This window comes from Schistocerca piceifrons, chromosome 11 (genome assembly GCF_021461385.2).
Source record: "Schistocerca piceifrons isolate TAMUIC-IGC-003096 chromosome 11, iqSchPice1.1, whole genome shotgun sequence".
Classification (NCBI taxonomy): domain Eukaryota; kingdom Metazoa; phylum Arthropoda; class Insecta; order Orthoptera; family Acrididae; genus Schistocerca; species Schistocerca piceifrons.
In genome coordinates, this window is record NC_060148.1 from 30215610 (window position 1) to 30234576 (window position 18967).

Below are 18967 nucleotides of genomic sequence, written 5' to 3' on the forward strand. Positions count from 1 at the left end.
TATCGATGTCGGTTCGTGAGGCCTGACATGAAGTCGGCATTCCAAAACACGCCAAAGGTGTTCTATAGGATTCAGGTCAGGACTCTGTGCAGGCCAGTCCATTACAGGGATGTTACTGTCGTGTAACCACTCCGCCACAGGCCGTGCATTACGATCATGTCCTCGATCGTGCTGAAAGGTGCAATCGCCATCCCCGATTTGCTCTTCAACAGTGGGAAGTAAAAAGGTGCTTAAAACATCAATGTAGGTCCGTGGTGTGATAGTGCCACGCAAAACAACAAGGGGTGCGACTGCCTACATGAATAACACGACCACACCATAACACCACCGCCTCCGAATTTTACTGTTGGCACTACACTCGCTGGCAGATGACGTTCACCGGGCATTCGCCATACCCCACACCCTGCCGTCGGATCGCCACATTATGTACCGTGGTCCGTCACTCCACACAACGTTTTTCTACTGTTCAGTCGTCCAATGTTTACGCTCCTTAGACCGAGCGAGGCGTCGTTTGGCATTTACCGGCGTGATGTGTGGCTCATAACTAGCCGCTCGACCAGGAAATCTAAGTTTTCTCACCTCCCGCCTGACTGTCATAGTACTTGCAGTCTGGATAGATGTCTGGTCATACACATTACGGCGGTCTCTGTCATTCAACGGACGAGGTCGGCCTGTGCGCTTCTGTGCTGTACGTGTCCCTTCACGTTTCCACTTCACCATCAGATCGGAAACAGTGCACCTAGGGATGTTTAGGAGTGTGGAAATCTCCCGTACAGACGTTTGACACAAGTGACACCCAGTCACCTGACCACGTTCGTGAGTTCCGCGGAGCGCCCCATTCTGCTCTCTCACGATGTCTAATGATTACTGAGGTCGATGATATGGAATACCTGGCAGTAGATGACAGCACAATACACCTAATATGAAAAACGTTTGTTTTGTGGGTGTCCGGATACTTTTGATCACATACTGTAAATAAGTTGCCTGCGGAACACGCCTTTTATACATAATGAATGTTGCTTTCTGAATATTTGGTCGCCGTTAAATATTATTAATAATGGTCGAGGTGAATCCGTGTGCCTTCTTCCTCCATCCGGGCTCGGAGCTCACTTCCTTACAGGCTGCAGACAAAGCTGCTGAAAATTAACTTCCCGCTCTCGTTCACCACATAAATAAGAACCGAGATCCAATTCACCTTCTTATATTATAGCCGACCGTTGTGGCCGAGCGGTTCTAGCCGCTTCAGTTCGGAACCGCATGCTGATGCGGTCGCAGGTTCGAATCCTGCCTCGGGCATAGATATGTGTGTCATGTCCTTACGTTAGTCAGGTTTAAGTAGTTCTAAGTTCTAGGAGAGTGATGACCTCAGATGTTCAAGTACCATAGTGCTCAAGGCCATTTGAAACATTTGAAGATCTGACATTCAACTTGATAATTAATAATTACAATACATTTATTGTCTTTGACAATTTGCGTTCGTAGATGTCATCAGCTCTTGCCGCCGCACCGCCTGCTCCATGGAACTGCTATCCCCAACTTGTAAGCACCGGGTGCACACAGTACTCGTTAAAGCCTGTGCTATGTAAGTGAGCGGGGTTCACCTTATGAGAAAGGATTTTCGTGTAGTTATCGACCGCGTGTACCTGAATGGTGTGAAATCGGACTTAGATCCACTCTGTAATAACAATGATCCGTCAAGTAAGTTCGAAATGCAACTACACGTCAGGATGGATCAAAAGCAACCCAGAAGATGCTACCAATTAGATAATAATACGGTCGCCAGCCTAATTAGGCATTAACTGAGTTTCTTCCTTGTACAAGTTGGTAGATATTCATGCAAACCAACAAGTAGTAACACTGCATAATATAGTAGAATTTTAGAACCAGAAAATCTATTGAAGTGATAGTTTCACGTTCTGTACTGATATGGAAAAACCATGAATACATAACACTACACTATAATGTATACTACAAAACTTTATACTGTCTATTAATCTGATTTCAGAAGGATGTAGGTTGCAGTGGGTACTGGGAGATGAAGAAGCTTGCACAGGATAGAGTAGCATGGAGAGCTGCATCAAACCAGTCTCAGGACTGAAGACCACAACAACAACAACATTAATCTGATTAAAATCGAGCTTAGGTTACCCTAGAAATAGCACGTTCGAGCCACACACAAAATGTGAGTTTTGATAAAGATAGAACGCTGATAAATTTTGACTTTTATATTGACTTTAACTTTTGCTGGTCAAACCAGAATTCAAATGAATAAAAGAGTGGGGGGGGGGGGGGGGGGGGGCGACCCAGAAACTGTTATGATAGCTGTATTTAAAAAAAATGATTACTGAATTTATTATGCCTTCAAGATTTCAAGTATATAAGTTACTACTCTTTTAATCTTATTTACTGCTCATTTAAATGCTTTTAAATCTGTCTCGAAATAATAAACTTCATTACTATGTCAATATTAAAGTTATCTTTCAACTTCGTTAGACCTTCGTTATTCATTTACTGGTTCATTAACAAAACATTTCTTTTAACACCATTCTAACATATGCAAATAATTATTATTAATACAAAATTTAATTTTTCATTTCGGGACACTCGGATTGCACAACATTTGGAAAGGACCCTGTCTAGGTTAGTTGTGAGGATAATTTAATAATGTGAAAGTTCTGGTAAAATGTAGGTTATTATTGCACAGTTCACTCTCTGATCCATACGAATGCAGTACTAAAAGTTTCAACCTGCTAGTATCGATGCGGCGGTTGGCGGGCGGCGAGATGGCGAGGCACAGAGCACACAAACAACCACAGCTCTTGACGTATCGGCACTTCAATTATTCTTAGCGTCGCAATACTTTTCCATTTAGTGCCTATGGAATTTTGACATGCTGCGTGGGCGTTGGAACGGCATACCCGAGGCTCAGTGAAACTACGTCTTCCAGGAGAGCCTCCTCGCTCCAGAAGGTGTTGCTCAGACCAATGCCAAACTCCAACTCCTACTGCTGAGCCCGTTGTGCCGTGCAGTTCCCGTGTGCGTTTCCCCGCTGGCTGGCTCTGAGCACTATGCGACTCAACTGCTGAGGTCATCAGTCGCCTAGAACTTAGAACTACTTAAACCTAACTAACCTAAGGACATCACACACATCCATGCCCGAGGCAGGATTCGAACCTGCGACCGTAGCGGTCATGCGGTTCCAGACTGAAGCGCCTTTAACCGCACGGCCACACCGGCCGGCCGTTTCCCCGCGCTCGCCTGCCATCCACCTTTTACTGCTCCCTGACAGGCCGGGTATTCACCCGTGGTTTTACATTCTACACATCCTAACACATTGCCTACGCATGGACCAGACGCACAGTTACAATTTTAAACATCTTACAACAGTCTCAACATTTGTTACATTTCAATTCTATTACAATATTACTTGACATTTGACATAAACATTAATATTCACATTGAAACTTGTTTACAGGTTTCTTAACATAATGACATGCAACAAAAAAGAACATTTGAAATCACATCAATTACACAATTTTTTCGAAAAATTGGAAGAAAAAATATTATTTGTATGTACAATAGTACAGCGTCGTTGTTACAAACTCAGCGAGTAGGGTCGTCTGATTGTTGCCCACTCCCGTACAGTCACTGGATCGTCAGCTCTGACATCAACAACTACGATTTAAGCACCTCCCAACACTGGGGTGCTCACCACTTATCGACTTTTCTCTGACATATGAAGGACATGATACCTCTCATTCCAGGAATGGGATGTATCACATCACTGCCACCTCCAACCTCTTTGAATCTAATACACTGCCCCACAAAAAAATTGAAGAAGCTTGAAAGCGAGGATGAAATGAAATGAAATGGAAAGTCAGTGGTTGACAAGATACGTTACATTGTATCAGGCATTACAAAATAGCGTCAAATTTGTAACGAACTTCGCAGTAAGAGCCCACTTATCAGAATGACGTAGCATCGCTTCTGATCCGGACACGTGCACTGATTAGACACGTGCCATTTTTGGACAAGCATTATCCTGTTGTAAAATGGCAATGAAGTGCTATCACATGAAAAATAACACACGTGGCTCTGAGCACTATGGGACTTAACATCTGAGGTTATCAGTCCCCTAGACCTAGAACTACTTGAACCTAACCTAAGGACATCACACACATCCATACCCGAGGCAGGATTCGAACCTGCGACCGTAGCAGCACCGCGGTTCCGGACTGAAGCGCCTAGAACCGCTCGGTCACAACGGCCGGCTAACATATAAGGACACAGGATTTCCGCGATGTACACTTGTGCCTTCAGAGTTCCCTCAATCACTGCTGCTACCACCGACCATGGCAGAACCTCAACCTCCTCCAGACAGTTCCCAGACACAGGTGTTAACTGTGGACGAGCATTGTTCTCTTGAAAAGTGGCACCACTGTACTATCATATGAAAGGTGTTACATGAGAGAACCGCGCGACTGCTACGGTCGCAGGTTCGAATGCTGCCTCGGGCATGCATGTGTGTGATGTCCTTAGGTTAGTTAGGTTTAAGTAGTTCTAAGTTCTAGGGGACTCATGACCTCCATAGTGCTCAGAGCCATTTGAATCAATTGAACATGAGAAAACAGGATTTCCACGATATCCACGCGTGCCGTCAGAGTTCCCTCAGTCACCACCACCCGTAACCTTAAGTCATACCTGATACCTGTGATACTAACGCTGCATCATATTCGCTGGCGGTGGTCATCCGGTGATGGTGGAGAACTGTAATTCCTTGCTGAGCACAGTTCGACACCATTTATCAGCAATACGTGCTTGCCGGTCACAGCATCATTTCAAATGCAGCTGTTTGTTTTGTGATTTTGAAGGCAACCTACGTTAACACACTATTAGTATGCACTGAATTGCATTGTAAATGTCAGACACTTGGCTTAGCAATCGATCCACTTAAGCAGTTGAGCTCTCCAGTAAGTTACAATTACAGCTTCCATCTGAAAATGCATCTACATTACTGTGACGATGTGAGAAATCAGAGGTCATGTGGGCGTGTACTGACAGCAGCTATTTCTACATACCATTCATGACCGAGACAGAAAGGAGGAGTGAGGAATGACCATCTACATCTACATTTATACTCCGCAAGCCACCCAACGGTGTGTGGCGGAAGGCACTTTACGTGCCACTGTCATTACCTCCCTTTCCTGTTCCAGTCGCGTATAGTTCGCGGGAAGAACGACTGCCGGAAAGCATCCGTGCGCGCTCGAATCTCTCTAATTTCACATTCGTGATCTCGGGAGGTATAAGTAGGGGGAAGAAATGTATTCGGTACCTCATCCAGAAACGCACCCTCTCGAAACCTGGACAGCAAGCAACACCGCGATGCAGAGCGCCTCTCTTGCAGAGTCTGCCACTTGAGTTTGTTAAACATCTCCGTAACGCTATCACGCTTACCAAATAACCCTGTGACGAAACACGCCGCTCTTCTTTGGATCTTCTCTATCTCGTTTGTCAACCCGAATTGGTACGGATCCCACACTGATGAGCAATACTCAACCTTTGTTGATGGACTACATTTTCTGAGGACTCTCCCAGTGAATCTCAACCTGGCACCCGCCTTACCAACAATTAATTTTATATGATCATTCCACTTCAAATCGTTCCGTACGCACACTCCCAGATACTTTACAGAAGTAACTGCTACCAGTGTTTGTTCCGCTATCATATAATCGTACAATAAAGGATCCTTATTTCTATGTATTCGCAATACATTATACATTTGTCTATGTTAAGGGTCACTTGCCACTCGCCGGCCGCGGTGGTCTAGCGGTTCTAGGCACCCAGTCCGGAACCGCGCGACTGCTACGGTCGCAGGTTCGAATCCTGCCTCGGGCACGGATGTGTGTGATGTCCTTAGGTTAGTTAGGTTTAAGGAGTTCTAAGTTCTAGGGGACTGATGACCACAGATGTTAAGTCCCATAGTGCTCAGAGCCAAGTTGCCACTCCCTGCACCAAGTGCCTATCCACTGCAGATCTTCCTGCATTTCGCTGCAATTTTCTAATGCTGCAACTTGTCTGTATACTACAGCATCATCTGCAAAAAGCCACATGGAACGTCCGACAATGATACGTCAAGTATCCTCCGCCACACACCTCAAGTGGCTTATGCGTTACTTATGCAGGATATTATTTTAAATAAGGAGTCGTATAGTCTTCCACAGCCGTACCACTCACGTAGGACAATAACAGCACTGGTCCTTGTAACGAACCCTGTGCTATTCTCCGTAGTGATATCAGCTTTTTACTTAACATCTAGAATACAGTATCTGTGTCTGACCTTCATCTCGGGCAACAGCTTCATCGACCCCCAGAATATCTCGGTAAACTTTAAACTGCACTATTTTTGTTTCGTTTTTATTTCATGGAGGGTACAGTAAAATACCGCCTGTTCGTATTATTCTCCCCACTATTTTTTTTTATTTTAGAATAGGAACGCTGGCTGCCGTGGCCCAGATGCGCTTGTGTGTCGTTTCGTTGTTCAGTGCGGCGAGTGCAGCGCTCCTGGCGGATTTCTGGCGGAACTTGGCCGGCCGACAGCGCCATATCTCTGGCTGGCTCTGTTTCAGGCGCCATTGTCTATTGTGGCGCCCCAGGCGACGCGCTACACAAACTCTCTGACAACTTTCTGTTCCCGCATTCCATCCGCCTCTCTCTCTCTCTCTCTCTGACCTTATGCTCTTTGCTCGTCCGCTTCTGCTGCACTACCGTCTCCAGAGTGTGTCTAGCCAATGAATAGGAGCAATGGCTACCGCTGAATTTCATCTTTTTCTGTTTCATTCCTTTTTCTTTTGATGCTGTTCCCCTCGCTATACTTGCCCCTCATTTCTGTGCTCACATCGCCCTTAACGAGTTATATAGTAATAATATTGATTGTGGAATGAATTAAATGCAGTGAAATGAATTGAATGTATTTGCTAGGGTAGAAATTAGTTAAGATCCGACATGAAATGATACCAGGGCAAACTGGTCAGGTAAGCCGAACATAGAGCGAAAGAGGCGCCCAGAAGCAAAATGCAGTGAGTGCACTAGAACATCTTTTTCAGGAAACGCAAAAAGCTTCTTACTTACTTCATGTGGCAGATATTCGAAATTCCTTTTCATCATAGATTTATGCTTACCTAAGGAGTATATTTCTGACAATCCCTGAAATATTCGGCTTTTATTTTGCTAGTTATTACCTAAAATAATTTGGATTCACCGACTTTTGCCTCTGTTCCCAGGGATTAACAGAGGTATGCTTCTGTAGAGATCGATGCGCATATATTATCATTACATAAAAATAAAAAGACACCTTAATGCTGTTACAAAAGATTTAATGACTAAAACAGAACGTGATTTCAAAGTATGTGACATTAAACAATAGTTTGGAAGTAGTTAATACAAAGTATGTGGCATTAAACAACAGTTTGAGAGTAGTTAATACACTACTGGCCATTAAAATTGCCACACGACGAAGATTACGTGCTACAGACGCGAAATTTAACCGACAGGAAGAAGATGCTGTGATATGCAAATGATTAGCTTTTCAGAGCATTCACACAATGTTGGTGCCGGTGGCGACACCTACAACGTGCTGACACGAGGAAAGTTTCCAACCGATTTCTCGTACACAAACAGCAGTTGACCGGCGTTCCCCGGTGAAACGTTGTTGTGATGCCTCGTGTAAGGAGGAGAAATGCGTACCATCACGTCTTTGATAAAGGTCGGATTGTAGCCTATCGCGATTGCTGTTTATCGTATCGCGACATTGCTGCTCACGTTGGTCGAGATCCAATGACTGTTAGCAGAATATGGAATCGGTGGGTTCAGGAGGGTAATACGGAACGCCGTGCTGGATCCCAACGGCCTCGTATCACTAGCAGTCGAGGTGACAGGCATCTTATCCGCACGGCTGTAACTGATCGTACAGCCACGTCTCGATCCCTGAGTGAACAGATGGGGACGTTTGCAAGGCAACAACCATCTGCACGAACAGTGCGACGACGTTTGCAGCAGCACGGACTATCAGCTCGGAGACCGTGGCTGCGGTTACCCTTGACGCTGCATCACAGACAGGAGCGCCTGCGATGGTGTATTCGACGACGAACCTGGGTGCACGAATGGCAAAACGTCATTTTTTCGGATGAATCTAGGATCTGTTTACAGCATCACGATGGTCGCATCCGTGTTTAGCGACATCGCGGTGAACGCACATTGGAAGCGTCTATTCGTCATCGCCATACTGGCGTATCACCCGGCGTGATAATATCGGGTGCCATTGGTTACACGTCTCATTCACCTTTTGTTCGCATTGACGGCACTTTGGGCAGTGGACGTTACATTTCAGATGTGTTGCGACCCGTGGCTCTGCCCTTCATTTGGTTCCTGCGAGACCCTACGTTTCAGCAGGATAGTGCACGACCGGGCCTTTCTGGATACAGAAAATGTTCGACTGCTGCCCTGGCCAGCACATTCTCCAGATCTCTCACCAATAGAAAACGTCTGATCAATGGTGGCCGAGCAACTGGCTCGTCACAATACGCCAGTCACTTCTCTCGATGAACTGTGGTATCGTGTTGAAGCTGCATGGGCAGCTGTACCTGTACACGCCATCTGAGCTCTGTTTGACTCAATGCCCAGGCGTGTCAAGGCCATTATTACGGCCAGAGGTGGTTGTTTTTGGTACTGATTTCTCAGGACGTATGCACCGAAATTGCGTGAAAATGTAATCACATGTCAGTTGTAGTATAATATATTTGTCCAATGAATACCCGATTACCATCCGCATTTCTTCTTGGTGTAGCAATTTTAATGTCCAGTACTGTACGTCACAAGCTTTCAGGTCCTGTCCCGTCCCCTCTAAATTCCACTGGCAACTCATTTTCCTCTGGATGAATTTCAAAGTCTGAATCTTCATCTGCATTGTTTCCACCTGTCTGACAATGGATTACGTTCTTGTAGGAAGCAAGTGTGCCCGAAATGCTTTTGGACCGGGAAATCAATATCCCTCACTTTAGCTTCCTTTAAGGATCTTCCAATTGTGATAACGTTTGGCTCCATGGACGAGTAGGCTTTGCCTCGTCTGCATATCCCTCGTCCTTCACCAGCGTCCATTCTGCAAGCCACTTCACCTCTTACTGGCGCGTTTCTTTGTTTACTTCTGGTGAAGTTCTACAGGGGGAAATCTGAACCGACATTGGCGAGGTGGCGTAATGACATCAGCAACTGCATCCTTCCAACACAGATTCTTGACATCTAATCCTAACTGCAAAACTATTCCGTGGTCCTCAAACACTTCATTGTACTCACTCGGTGAGTTAATAGTGACTTTAGACCTGAGAACCTTTTCTACTTGGCCATAAATTCTGTCGGGTGGTAGAAACGAATGTCCAACCATTGGACCATCTTCACTTGTTTCACAGGAGCTTCTTGTGTTAGACAACAGCACAGCGTACCCAACATCGTCTGGTTTTTGTTTTGATCTCCACAACTGTCTGACATCATTCGGATGGTATGGATGCCAGTCAGGATGGTATATGTTAACCTGTGATGTACACAAGACACAATTTCACTGGATCACTTTGCAAAGTCTGTTTCTTTCCATGTGTAATAATCCAAACTGATCTTCCCCGAGGTCGGCTTCTACCAGTTTTTCCATTCGTCTGTAAAGAATTCGTGTTAGTATTTTGCAGCCGTGACTTATTAAACTGATAGTTCGGTAATTTCACATCTGTCAACACTTGCTTTCTTTGGGATTGGAATTATTATATTCTTCTTGAAATCTGAGGGGTATTTCGCCTGTCTCATACATCTTGCTTACCAGATGGTAGAGTTTTGTCAAGGTTGGCTCTCCCAAGGCTATCAGTAGTTCTAATGAAATGTTGTCTACTCCCGGGGCCTTGTTTCGACTCAGGTCTTTCAGTGCTCTGTCAAACTCTTCACGCATATCATATCTCCCATTTCATCTTCATCTACATCCCCTTCAATTTCCATAATATTGTCCTCAAGAACATCGCCCCTGTATAGACCCTCTATATACTCCTTCCACCTTTCTGCTTTCCCTTCTTTGCTTAGAACTGGGTTTCCATTTGAGCTCTTGATATTCATACAACTGGTTCTCTTTTCTCCAAAGGTCTCTTTAATTTTCCTCTAGGCAGTATCTATCTTACCCCTAGTGAGATAAGCCTCTACATCCTTACATTTGTCCTCTAGCCATCCCTGCTTAGCCATTTTTTCATCTCCCTTCACTATCTGTATAATTTCTTTTATTTCATCATACATTTCATCATTAAACTGATAGTTCGGTAATTTTCACATCTGTCAACGCCTGCTTTCTTTGGGATTGGAATTATAATATTCTTCTTGAGTTAAAACTAGCAGTAGGTAACTTTTACTCCTGATGGTACCGTTGAAAGCAGATGTCCGAAAGCTCGCGAATTTTGTTCGACGTAAAAACTGCGAAGATTTTATTCATTCAGAAGTTTTGATTGACATTAGTGTGGAATTTAGTCGGAGAATGGACGGGAAGTTGGGTGCGAGTGCAATTCACCGAGGTAAGGATGTGTTTGTGATGATTCCAGGAGGCGGCGGAGGCGGAAGCCGCGATGACTCTGAGCTGAGAGGGCGCGGCGGCGGGGGCGGAGGAGGCGGCGGAGGCGGGAGCGGCGGCCGGGCCTCTGGGGGCGGCCGCAGCCGTGACGACCCGCGGCGCCACACGCTGTCCGGCACGGCAGACCACCACCAGCACCAACAGCACCACCAGCACCACCAGCACCAGGCCATGGCCGGTCGCGCCATGGACCTCGAGGTGGGTGCCGCGGGCGTTGTCGTTCTGGAAAATGTTTTCAACTAATACGTGCCCAGTTCAGGAACACCCAGAGATCAGGCAGTCTTCTACTAGAAGGCATGCCACTAAGACAAATACGCTGCTTATACTGATTCATCGTAGCCGTGCGTTATCCTGTTGGAAAGCATCCCACTACAACAGTCTGACATTTGGAGCAGTTGGGCATTCTGCTGGCTGAAGCCATGTTACTATTAGAAATACCCCATACATACAACTTCAGCGTGCTTGGGTGTTATCATGTTAGAAAGTAATCCACCAGAACTTGCTCAGTCCTGACGTTCGGAACAGTTGGCCATCTGCTGCCTGAGCCATGCTGCTATTGGAAAATGCTCTGTTTACATGGATTCATCGTGTTTGAGTGTTATCCCCCTGGAAAGCTATCTACTAAGACATGCTAAGTTCTAACATGTGAAGCAGTTGGGAGTTCTACTGACTGAATGCATGCGTTCTTACGAATACCCAGCTCACATAGATTGAGCATGGTTGTGTGTTATCCTCTTGGAAAACGCCCAGTTCAGGAACACCCATTGATCAGGCTGTCTACTAGTAGAAGGCATGTCGCTAAGACAAATACGCTGCTTACACTGATTCATCGTGGTCGTGCGTTATCCTGTTGCAAAGCATCCCACTACAACATTCTGACATTTGTACCAGTTGAGCGTTCTGCTGCCTGAAGCCATGTTACTATTGGAAATACTCCATACACACAGCTTCAGAATGCTTGGGTGTTATCATGTTAGAAAGTAATCCACTAGAACATGCACAGTCCTGAAATTGGGAACAGTTGGCCATCTGCTGCCTGAAGCCATGCTGCAATTACAAATGCTCTGTTTACATGGATTCATCATGTTTGAGTGTTATCCCACTGGAAAACTACTAAGACGTGCTAAGTTCTAACATGTCGAACAGTTGGGAGTTGTACTGATTGAATGCATGCTGCTATTACTGATACTTTGGTCACACAGATTCAGCATGGTTGTGTGTTATCCTGTTGGAAAACACCCCACTACACCATACTCAGTTCAGATATTTGGATCAGCTGGGTACTCTATCGCTAGGAAGTATATTACTATTAAAAATATTCCATTTCATACAGATTCATTATGGTTGGGTGTTAAACTGTAGGGAAACTGTCCACTATGACGTGTTAAGTTCAGATATTTGAAATGGTTGGGCATTCTACTTCTGGAAGCATTTGCTATTACGAATACTCCATTTTCACCTAATCATCATTGTTCAGTGTTATGAAGTTGGGAAATATCCACCTAGAATATACCAAGTTCAGAAATATGAAGCAGAGTGGCGTTCTCTGGCATAAAGGCGTGCTGATATTACAAATACAATGTTCACACAGGTTAATCACGGTTAGGTGGTACCCTGTCATATTGCGTTCCACCAGGATATGTTCAGTTCTTGCATTTGGAGCAGTTGCACATTGTTCTATGTGAAGACATTCTGCAATTACTAATATTCAGTTTACATAGATTCATCCTGGTTGTGAGTTATCCTGTTGGAAAACAGTTTGATAGAACATGCTCAATTCAGGAGCAGTTGGCCATTCTCTTGCTTGAAGGCATGCTGCTGTGAAAGTACTCCATCCACACAGATTCAGCATAGCTGGGCCTTTATCCTGTTGGATAGCCCTTCACTGCTTAATGCTTGGTTGTGACATCTAGAGCAGCTGGAACGCTCTACCACTGCAAAGTATTCAGCTGTTACTAATACTCCGTTAATGCAGTTTCATCAAGGTTCTGTGTTCAGCTGTTGAAAAACATACCACTAGAACATTCAGACATACGGAGCAGTTGGTCTTTCTACTGCAGCGAAGCATACTGCTAATAGAAATACTCCAATCCACAGATTGGTCATGGCACGGTTTTATTCTCTAAGAAAGCATTCTGCCAGAACATACTCAGTTTTGACATTTTGAGCAGTTCAGCTTTCTACCACTTGAAGACATGCTGCTATTATAAATACTCCTTTCACATATTCATTGTGGATGAGTGTTATGTTGTTGGAAAACACACTGCTGGGACATGTTGGAGCAGTTGGTTAATCTACTGATTGAAGGCATGTTGCTGTTACACACGCTCTGTTCACACGGATTTATCATGGTTGAATGTTATCCCATTGGAAAACACCCTGAGAGAACATGCTCACTTCTGAAATTTGAAGCAGCCAGTTGTTCTCTTGCTTTAAGCCGTGGTTCTATTACAAACACTCTGTTCACACAGATTCATCCTTGTTGGATGTTATCCTGTTGGAAAATTGTTGGAAGGCGTGCTGCCATTATGTACACACCATTCACCTGTAATCATCCTTGTTCACTCTTATATTTCTGAAAAACACTGAACTAGAACAAAATCAGTTCTAATATTTGGAATGTTTGGGCGTCCTTCATGTGGAAAGCTTGACACTGTTACATATAATTCATTCACTTTCAGTATGGGTGGGCGTTATCTTGCTGGAAATATTCTTGTAGTATGCTCAGTTCAGGAAGTTGGAATGGAAAGTATTTCGCTAGAACGAAATCTCGTATCAGACATTCAGTGCGGTATGGGAGTTGTCACTGATATACCCTACATCATTGTAGGTGAAGATTGTGTTTGATGTAATGAAATCCGCTAAATCCAGACAATATGTGTATTTATTAATGGTCTATGCAAACTTCTGTTGCGCATTATGCCCATCGTAAGCAGTAATAGTTATAGTGCGTAAGATACGTGACACATATATGTATTGTCACAGTCTGTATCAGAATTGTGCTCAGACATAAACGTCGCCTCTTACTGCAAATGCTGCTTTTATTCTGCCGTAACAAACGGAAGTCAATTCAAATGAAAATTACTTACACCCATGAGCTTCGGTCTAGTAGTGGGACCAACATCGTACAGACCACAGAAGCGATCAAATAACGGTACGCAGCTGACAATGATACGTATCTTCTTACACACCAGCCAACACGGATTCAGAATATATCGTACGTGTGAGTAATAAGTGCTGTCGACAGCGCATTCCAAGTTGATTCCATATTTCTAGACTTCCTCTGGGCTTTTGACACCATTCCTCACAAGCAGCATCTAATCAAATCCCGTGCCTATGGTGGATCGTCTCAGCTGCACGACTGGATTCGTGTTTTCCTATCAGGGAGGTCACAGTTCGTCGGAATTCACGGGAAGTCATCGACAGAACCCAAAGTGACATCAGGGGTTCTCCTAGGAAGTGTTGTATAAGCCATCTCTTGCTCTTGTTCTACGTCAACGAATTGGAGACAATCTGAGTTGACTGCAGTTGATGCTTTAGTTTACCGTGTGTAATTATAATCCCACGACGAATTTCACAATGATTTAGAGAAGAAATGGAGCGAAAAGTGGCAATTGAACCTAAATAATGAAGAGAGTGTAGTCGTCCACAAGAGTACAGATGAGTACGGCACTAAAACAATTCCGTAAAACTTCGGTTACACGATAAATCACACAAATTTAAAGGATGTCGATTCGGTTAAGTACCTAGGGATTATAATTACGAAAATCTAAAGCTGGAACTATCTTATAGAACATGTGGGAAAGGAGAAACAAAGAATACGTTTTATTGGCAGAATATGTAGAAGATGCACAAATCCGGTAAAGAGATTGCTACAGTACACTTGTCTGAGATTTTCACTCTGCAGCGGAGTGTGCGCTGAGATGAAACTTCCTGGCAGATTAAAACTGTGTGCCGGACCGAGACTCGAACTCGGGACCTTTGCCTTTCGCGGGCAAGTGCTCTACCAACTGAGCTACCCAAGCACGACTCACGCCCGGTGCTCACAGCTTTACTTCTGCCAGTACCTCGTCTCCTACCTTCCAAACTTTACAGAAGCTCTGCTGCGAATCTTGCAGAACTAGCACTCCTGAACGAAAGGGTATTGCGGAGACATGGCTTAGCCACAGCCTGGGGGATGTTTCCAGAATGAAATTTTCACTCTGCAGCGGAGTGTGCGCTGATATGAAACTTCCTGGTAGAGCACTTGCCCGCGAAAGGCAAAGGTCCCGAGTTCGAGTCTCGGTCCGGCACACAGTTTTAATGAGCCAGGAAGTTTCAAATTCTTAATAATCGATGTTTTATGAAGAGCTGTTCATAAAAGTTTTTTGAATTAGGAAAACATAACAACTAATTTTTTAAGGCAAAAATTAAAAGCCAAATCCTCTTTAATTGGACTCTGTCCATCGTTTTATACCACAGAGGTAAATAAATATCGTAGAAAGATGAAAACCAATCATTTTCACAGCACCGATGACATCATACAAAGGCTACATTTTTACATTTGCTACTGTATCGTTACAATATGAACCTAACAGGACTGATCTGGAGCCAAGCTGCGGGATTTGACCCGAGAAATAACAAGACTGCGGAACGCTGGCGGGATACAGAAAGGCTCGTCATGATAGAAGAAGCACTCCTGCGAACCTTGTAGAACTAGCACTCCTGAAAGAAAGCTTCTGTAAAGTTTGGAAGGTAGGAGACGAGGTACTGGCAGAAGTAAAGCTGTGAGGACGGGGCGAGAGTCGTGCTTGGGTAGCTCAGTTGCCCCTGGTTGGCTTCGTGGGTTCTGTTGTTGATACGCTCGTTATCCACGTAGCAGGTGACACTTCCAGAACTGAAATGTATGTCTCGGATTCGCACGGAGAAGGAGCTTAGAGATTAGCAGACGACTGACTGTAAGTAATACCTTCAGTGGATTCAATATTTGATTATACGGTGAAATCCGTCAATACTCTCTTTCGTCACACACAGCTTCTGCAGAAAAATTACCCTCTGGTTAAGTTAGGAATTTTCATTACTCTTGTTTTTAATTACAATAGTACATCAGCTAAAAACGATAACGTGTTGAGGTTTTCGTCTAGTCGTCTAACGAGCGTATTGTGGAAGATTTGCAGTGTATTATTTGAGTCTGCTTAAAAATTAAACGACATTCGAAGCTGTACTACTCCTCTGCTCGTCTCTTTACGTGTGAACTGCAGCTGGCCACATGACTGCAGTCTAGCTGTAACAGCTGACCGGCCGGTGCTGTCCAAGTCAAGTGCGCCGCGAAAGTCGTTGTCCCGTATTACCGCGCGCGCGTAACGCACAGCACAAAGCCTACCATTCTTACCGAACTTCACAGTACTCGAGAAAGCTTGGCTGCAGTCCCACGTCAAACGGAAATCCAATGACGTTCCAGGAAACGCGGAAGAACACGAGACGTGTTTCTTAAGTAGGTACCGCGTTGAAATTTAAAAAAAGACGTGCTAAGACATATCAGTAATTCAATTTTTACATGAAAACCTGTACCTTAATCTACTCTTCTACATAATTTCCGTCAGTATTGAGGCACTTGCCATAACGTTGTACCAGTTTTTGAATACCCTCCTCATAGAAGTCTGCCGCCTGACTTGTTAACCACTGCAGCACGACTGTTTTGACTTCGTCATCGTCTCGAAGCAACACCGACTCAAAGGAAGGCCTCGGCGCTTGTCGGTGACGTCACGTCAGCTAGACATGGCGAACGAAAGGTCTGTTGCAGGCAGAAACGCCTGCTTATCACCATAAATTTCTTAGTTTTGGACAAAATGTTTGGTATTGTTTTGGATTCCGCAGTTTCATTTAGTTGAAAGATTTTCATACTGTCGTAAAGCTACAAATGAAGATCATAGTTCTGTATTACTGAATCCTGTCGAAATAAACGTAGATCAATATGAGAAGAAGCTTTGCCCTATTGCAAGCTTCGGAAGTTTTACATTCAAGAAACTATATTTACTTGATCCATTTTGTTATCGAAACTTACCCCAACCCCCTTACAATTAACCCGTTTCTTTTATTTATTTATTTATTTTCGTTTGACATCGTCACTGGAAATGTGAACTAATTTACATATGTAAATGTCCAACTGTTGCCAGTCATTAGATTACAGTCGTTTTCAACGAAAGCAATTCTAAACAGAAAACAAAGTAGCTTCATACACCGAAAATACTGCTGAGTTTAAACTTTTTTAAACATGCACATTAGAAAAGATAAATATTCCCCTCTTGCCACTGAAAGGAGGAACTTTATAAGATAAAAAAATTTTATTTGATGAAACAAGTATGTCTCTTTTGCCTCTTCTTCTGTCCCCCACCCCCTCCCCCAACGTGTAAAATCGCAAGATATTTCATTAACATTCAGTGCTCATCACCGCATAGTCAACCAAGATACCTAAAGAAGAGCACCAATATATTCACAGTTTCTTGTAAAAGCAACCCAGTACAAACGTAACTTCCTCAGATTTACAAATATGGTAAAGAAGCACGAATTCTGTTGCTGCTGGACCATGAAGTTGTTTTTGTATCTCAATCCTTAAAACAGGTGTAAATTTAAGTTCAGAAGTACACTATTTGTTAAGAAGTGTAATGAATTGCGCAATTAATTGATGGCAGAAATCTCTCAGAACAATGTGTGTTGGCCAACTATCGCCAACAGTTTCACATTTTCCTGTGTCAGAGAGGGAGACACCACCATTATGAGTATGCCTGCGACAGACCTGGCGTTCGCCGTGCCTAGCTGACGTGACGTCACGAACAAGCGCCGAGGCCTTCCTTTGAGTCGGTGTTGCTCGAAGACGCTGACCGCCCAGGTGTTTCTTCAAGTGCAGGAACAGATGGTAGTCACTGGGCGCAAGATCGGGGCTGTACGGAGGATGATCTGGAGTTTCCCGTCGAAAAGATGTGATGAGATCTTTGGTCTGATCCGCCACACGCGGACTGGCATTGTCTTGCAGCAAAACGATACCCTGGCTCAACTTCCGTGGACTGTTGCTTTGATTCCGGTGTGACGTAGGCCACCCGTGTTTCATCGCCCGTAACAATTTGGCTTAAGAAATCATCACCGTCGTTGTGGTACCGCTCGAGGAACGTCAATGCACTGTCTAAACGTTTGGTTTTCTGCACATCCGTCAACATTTTCGGTACCCAACGTGCGCACAATTTTCGGTAATTCAAGTGCTCGGTCACAATGCCGTACAAAACACTACGAGAAACATTAGGAGAGTCATCCCGCAAGGATGGAATCGTAAAGCGTCTGTTTTCTCACGCCTTATTGTCCACTTGCTGCACCAAACTTTCATTAACGACCGAAGGACGCCCACTCCCTTGTTCATCGTGCACATTTGTGTGGCCATCTTTAAGTGCTCTCACCCATTCCCATCACTCATAATGTTTTCTCCGTAAACTGCTCAGATCTCACGATGAATATCGATCGCTTTTAGGCCCTTAGCACTAAGAAATCTTATAACAGCCCCTTACTTCACAGTCGGCGGGACTCACGATTATCGGAGGCACTTTAAACACTCAGTACACAACGTAAACAAGGAAGAATCAGACTGTAATGGCGTCAGTGCGTAGATTAAGGTACAGGCTTTCATGCAAAAACAAAATTATTGAGCTATCTTAGCACATCTTATTTTAATTTCGAAACGGTACTTACTTAAAAATCTCGCCTCATACTCCGTGCAATGCTTACATCAGGTTTATGATGAGCGGATTATAGTGGTGCAGACATTCGGCATGGTCAGGAATGAATACCGCTAAACTATGCCAGCAGGAGCGGGTATCGCATTGCCGTAACGTATTCTGCACAGACATTTTGAAAGTGGACAATCAGCAATGTTGTGCGTTATCTTGTTGGAAACTGTCCCAAATTCGGCAAGGACGTTCTGTATTTAGAGATACACTGACAATGTTGAGTGTTTATGGAAAAAGTTCAAGGCAATCGTAAAATGCGTTTTAGACAGGTACGTGCCGAGTAAAACAGTGAGGGACGGGAAAAACCCACCGTGGTACAACAACAAAGTTAGGAAACTACTGCGAAAGCAAAGAGAGCTTCACTGCAAATTTAAACGCAGCCAAAACCTCCCAGGCAAACAGAAGCTAAACGATGCCAAAGTTAGCGTAAGGAGGGCTATGCGTGAAGCGTTTAGTGAATTCGAAAGTAAAATTCTATGTACCGACTTGACAGAAAATCCTAGGAAGTTCTGGTCTTACGTTAAATCAGTAAGTGGATCGAAACAGGATATCCAGACACTCCGGG

General features: G+C 44.2%; 1 protein-coding gene and 1 long non-coding RNA gene across 2 annotated transcripts in view; both read left to right on the forward strand.

Annotated features, from left to right (window-relative positions):
* The window catches only part of LOC124720445, a 469216-nt gene extending 458530 nt beyond the window's left edge, over window positions 1–10686 (forward strand). The window contains exon 3 of the long non-coding RNA XR_007006159.1: window positions 10620–10686. This is a non-coding gene — a long non-coding RNA (uncharacterized LOC124720445). The remainder of the gene's footprint in view (window positions 1–10619) is intronic.
* Window positions 10687–10731: 45 nt separating this feature from the next.
* The window catches only part of LOC124720446 (coiled-coil domain-containing protein AGAP005037), a 992798-nt gene continuing 984562 nt past the window's right edge, over window positions 10732–18967 (forward strand). The window contains exon 1 of the mRNA XM_047245796.1: window positions 10732–10846. Within this exon, the coding sequence (XP_047101752.1) occupies window positions 10820–10846 (27 nt within the window). The 5' untranslated portion in view covers window positions 10732–10819. The remainder of the gene's footprint in view (window positions 10847–18967) is intronic.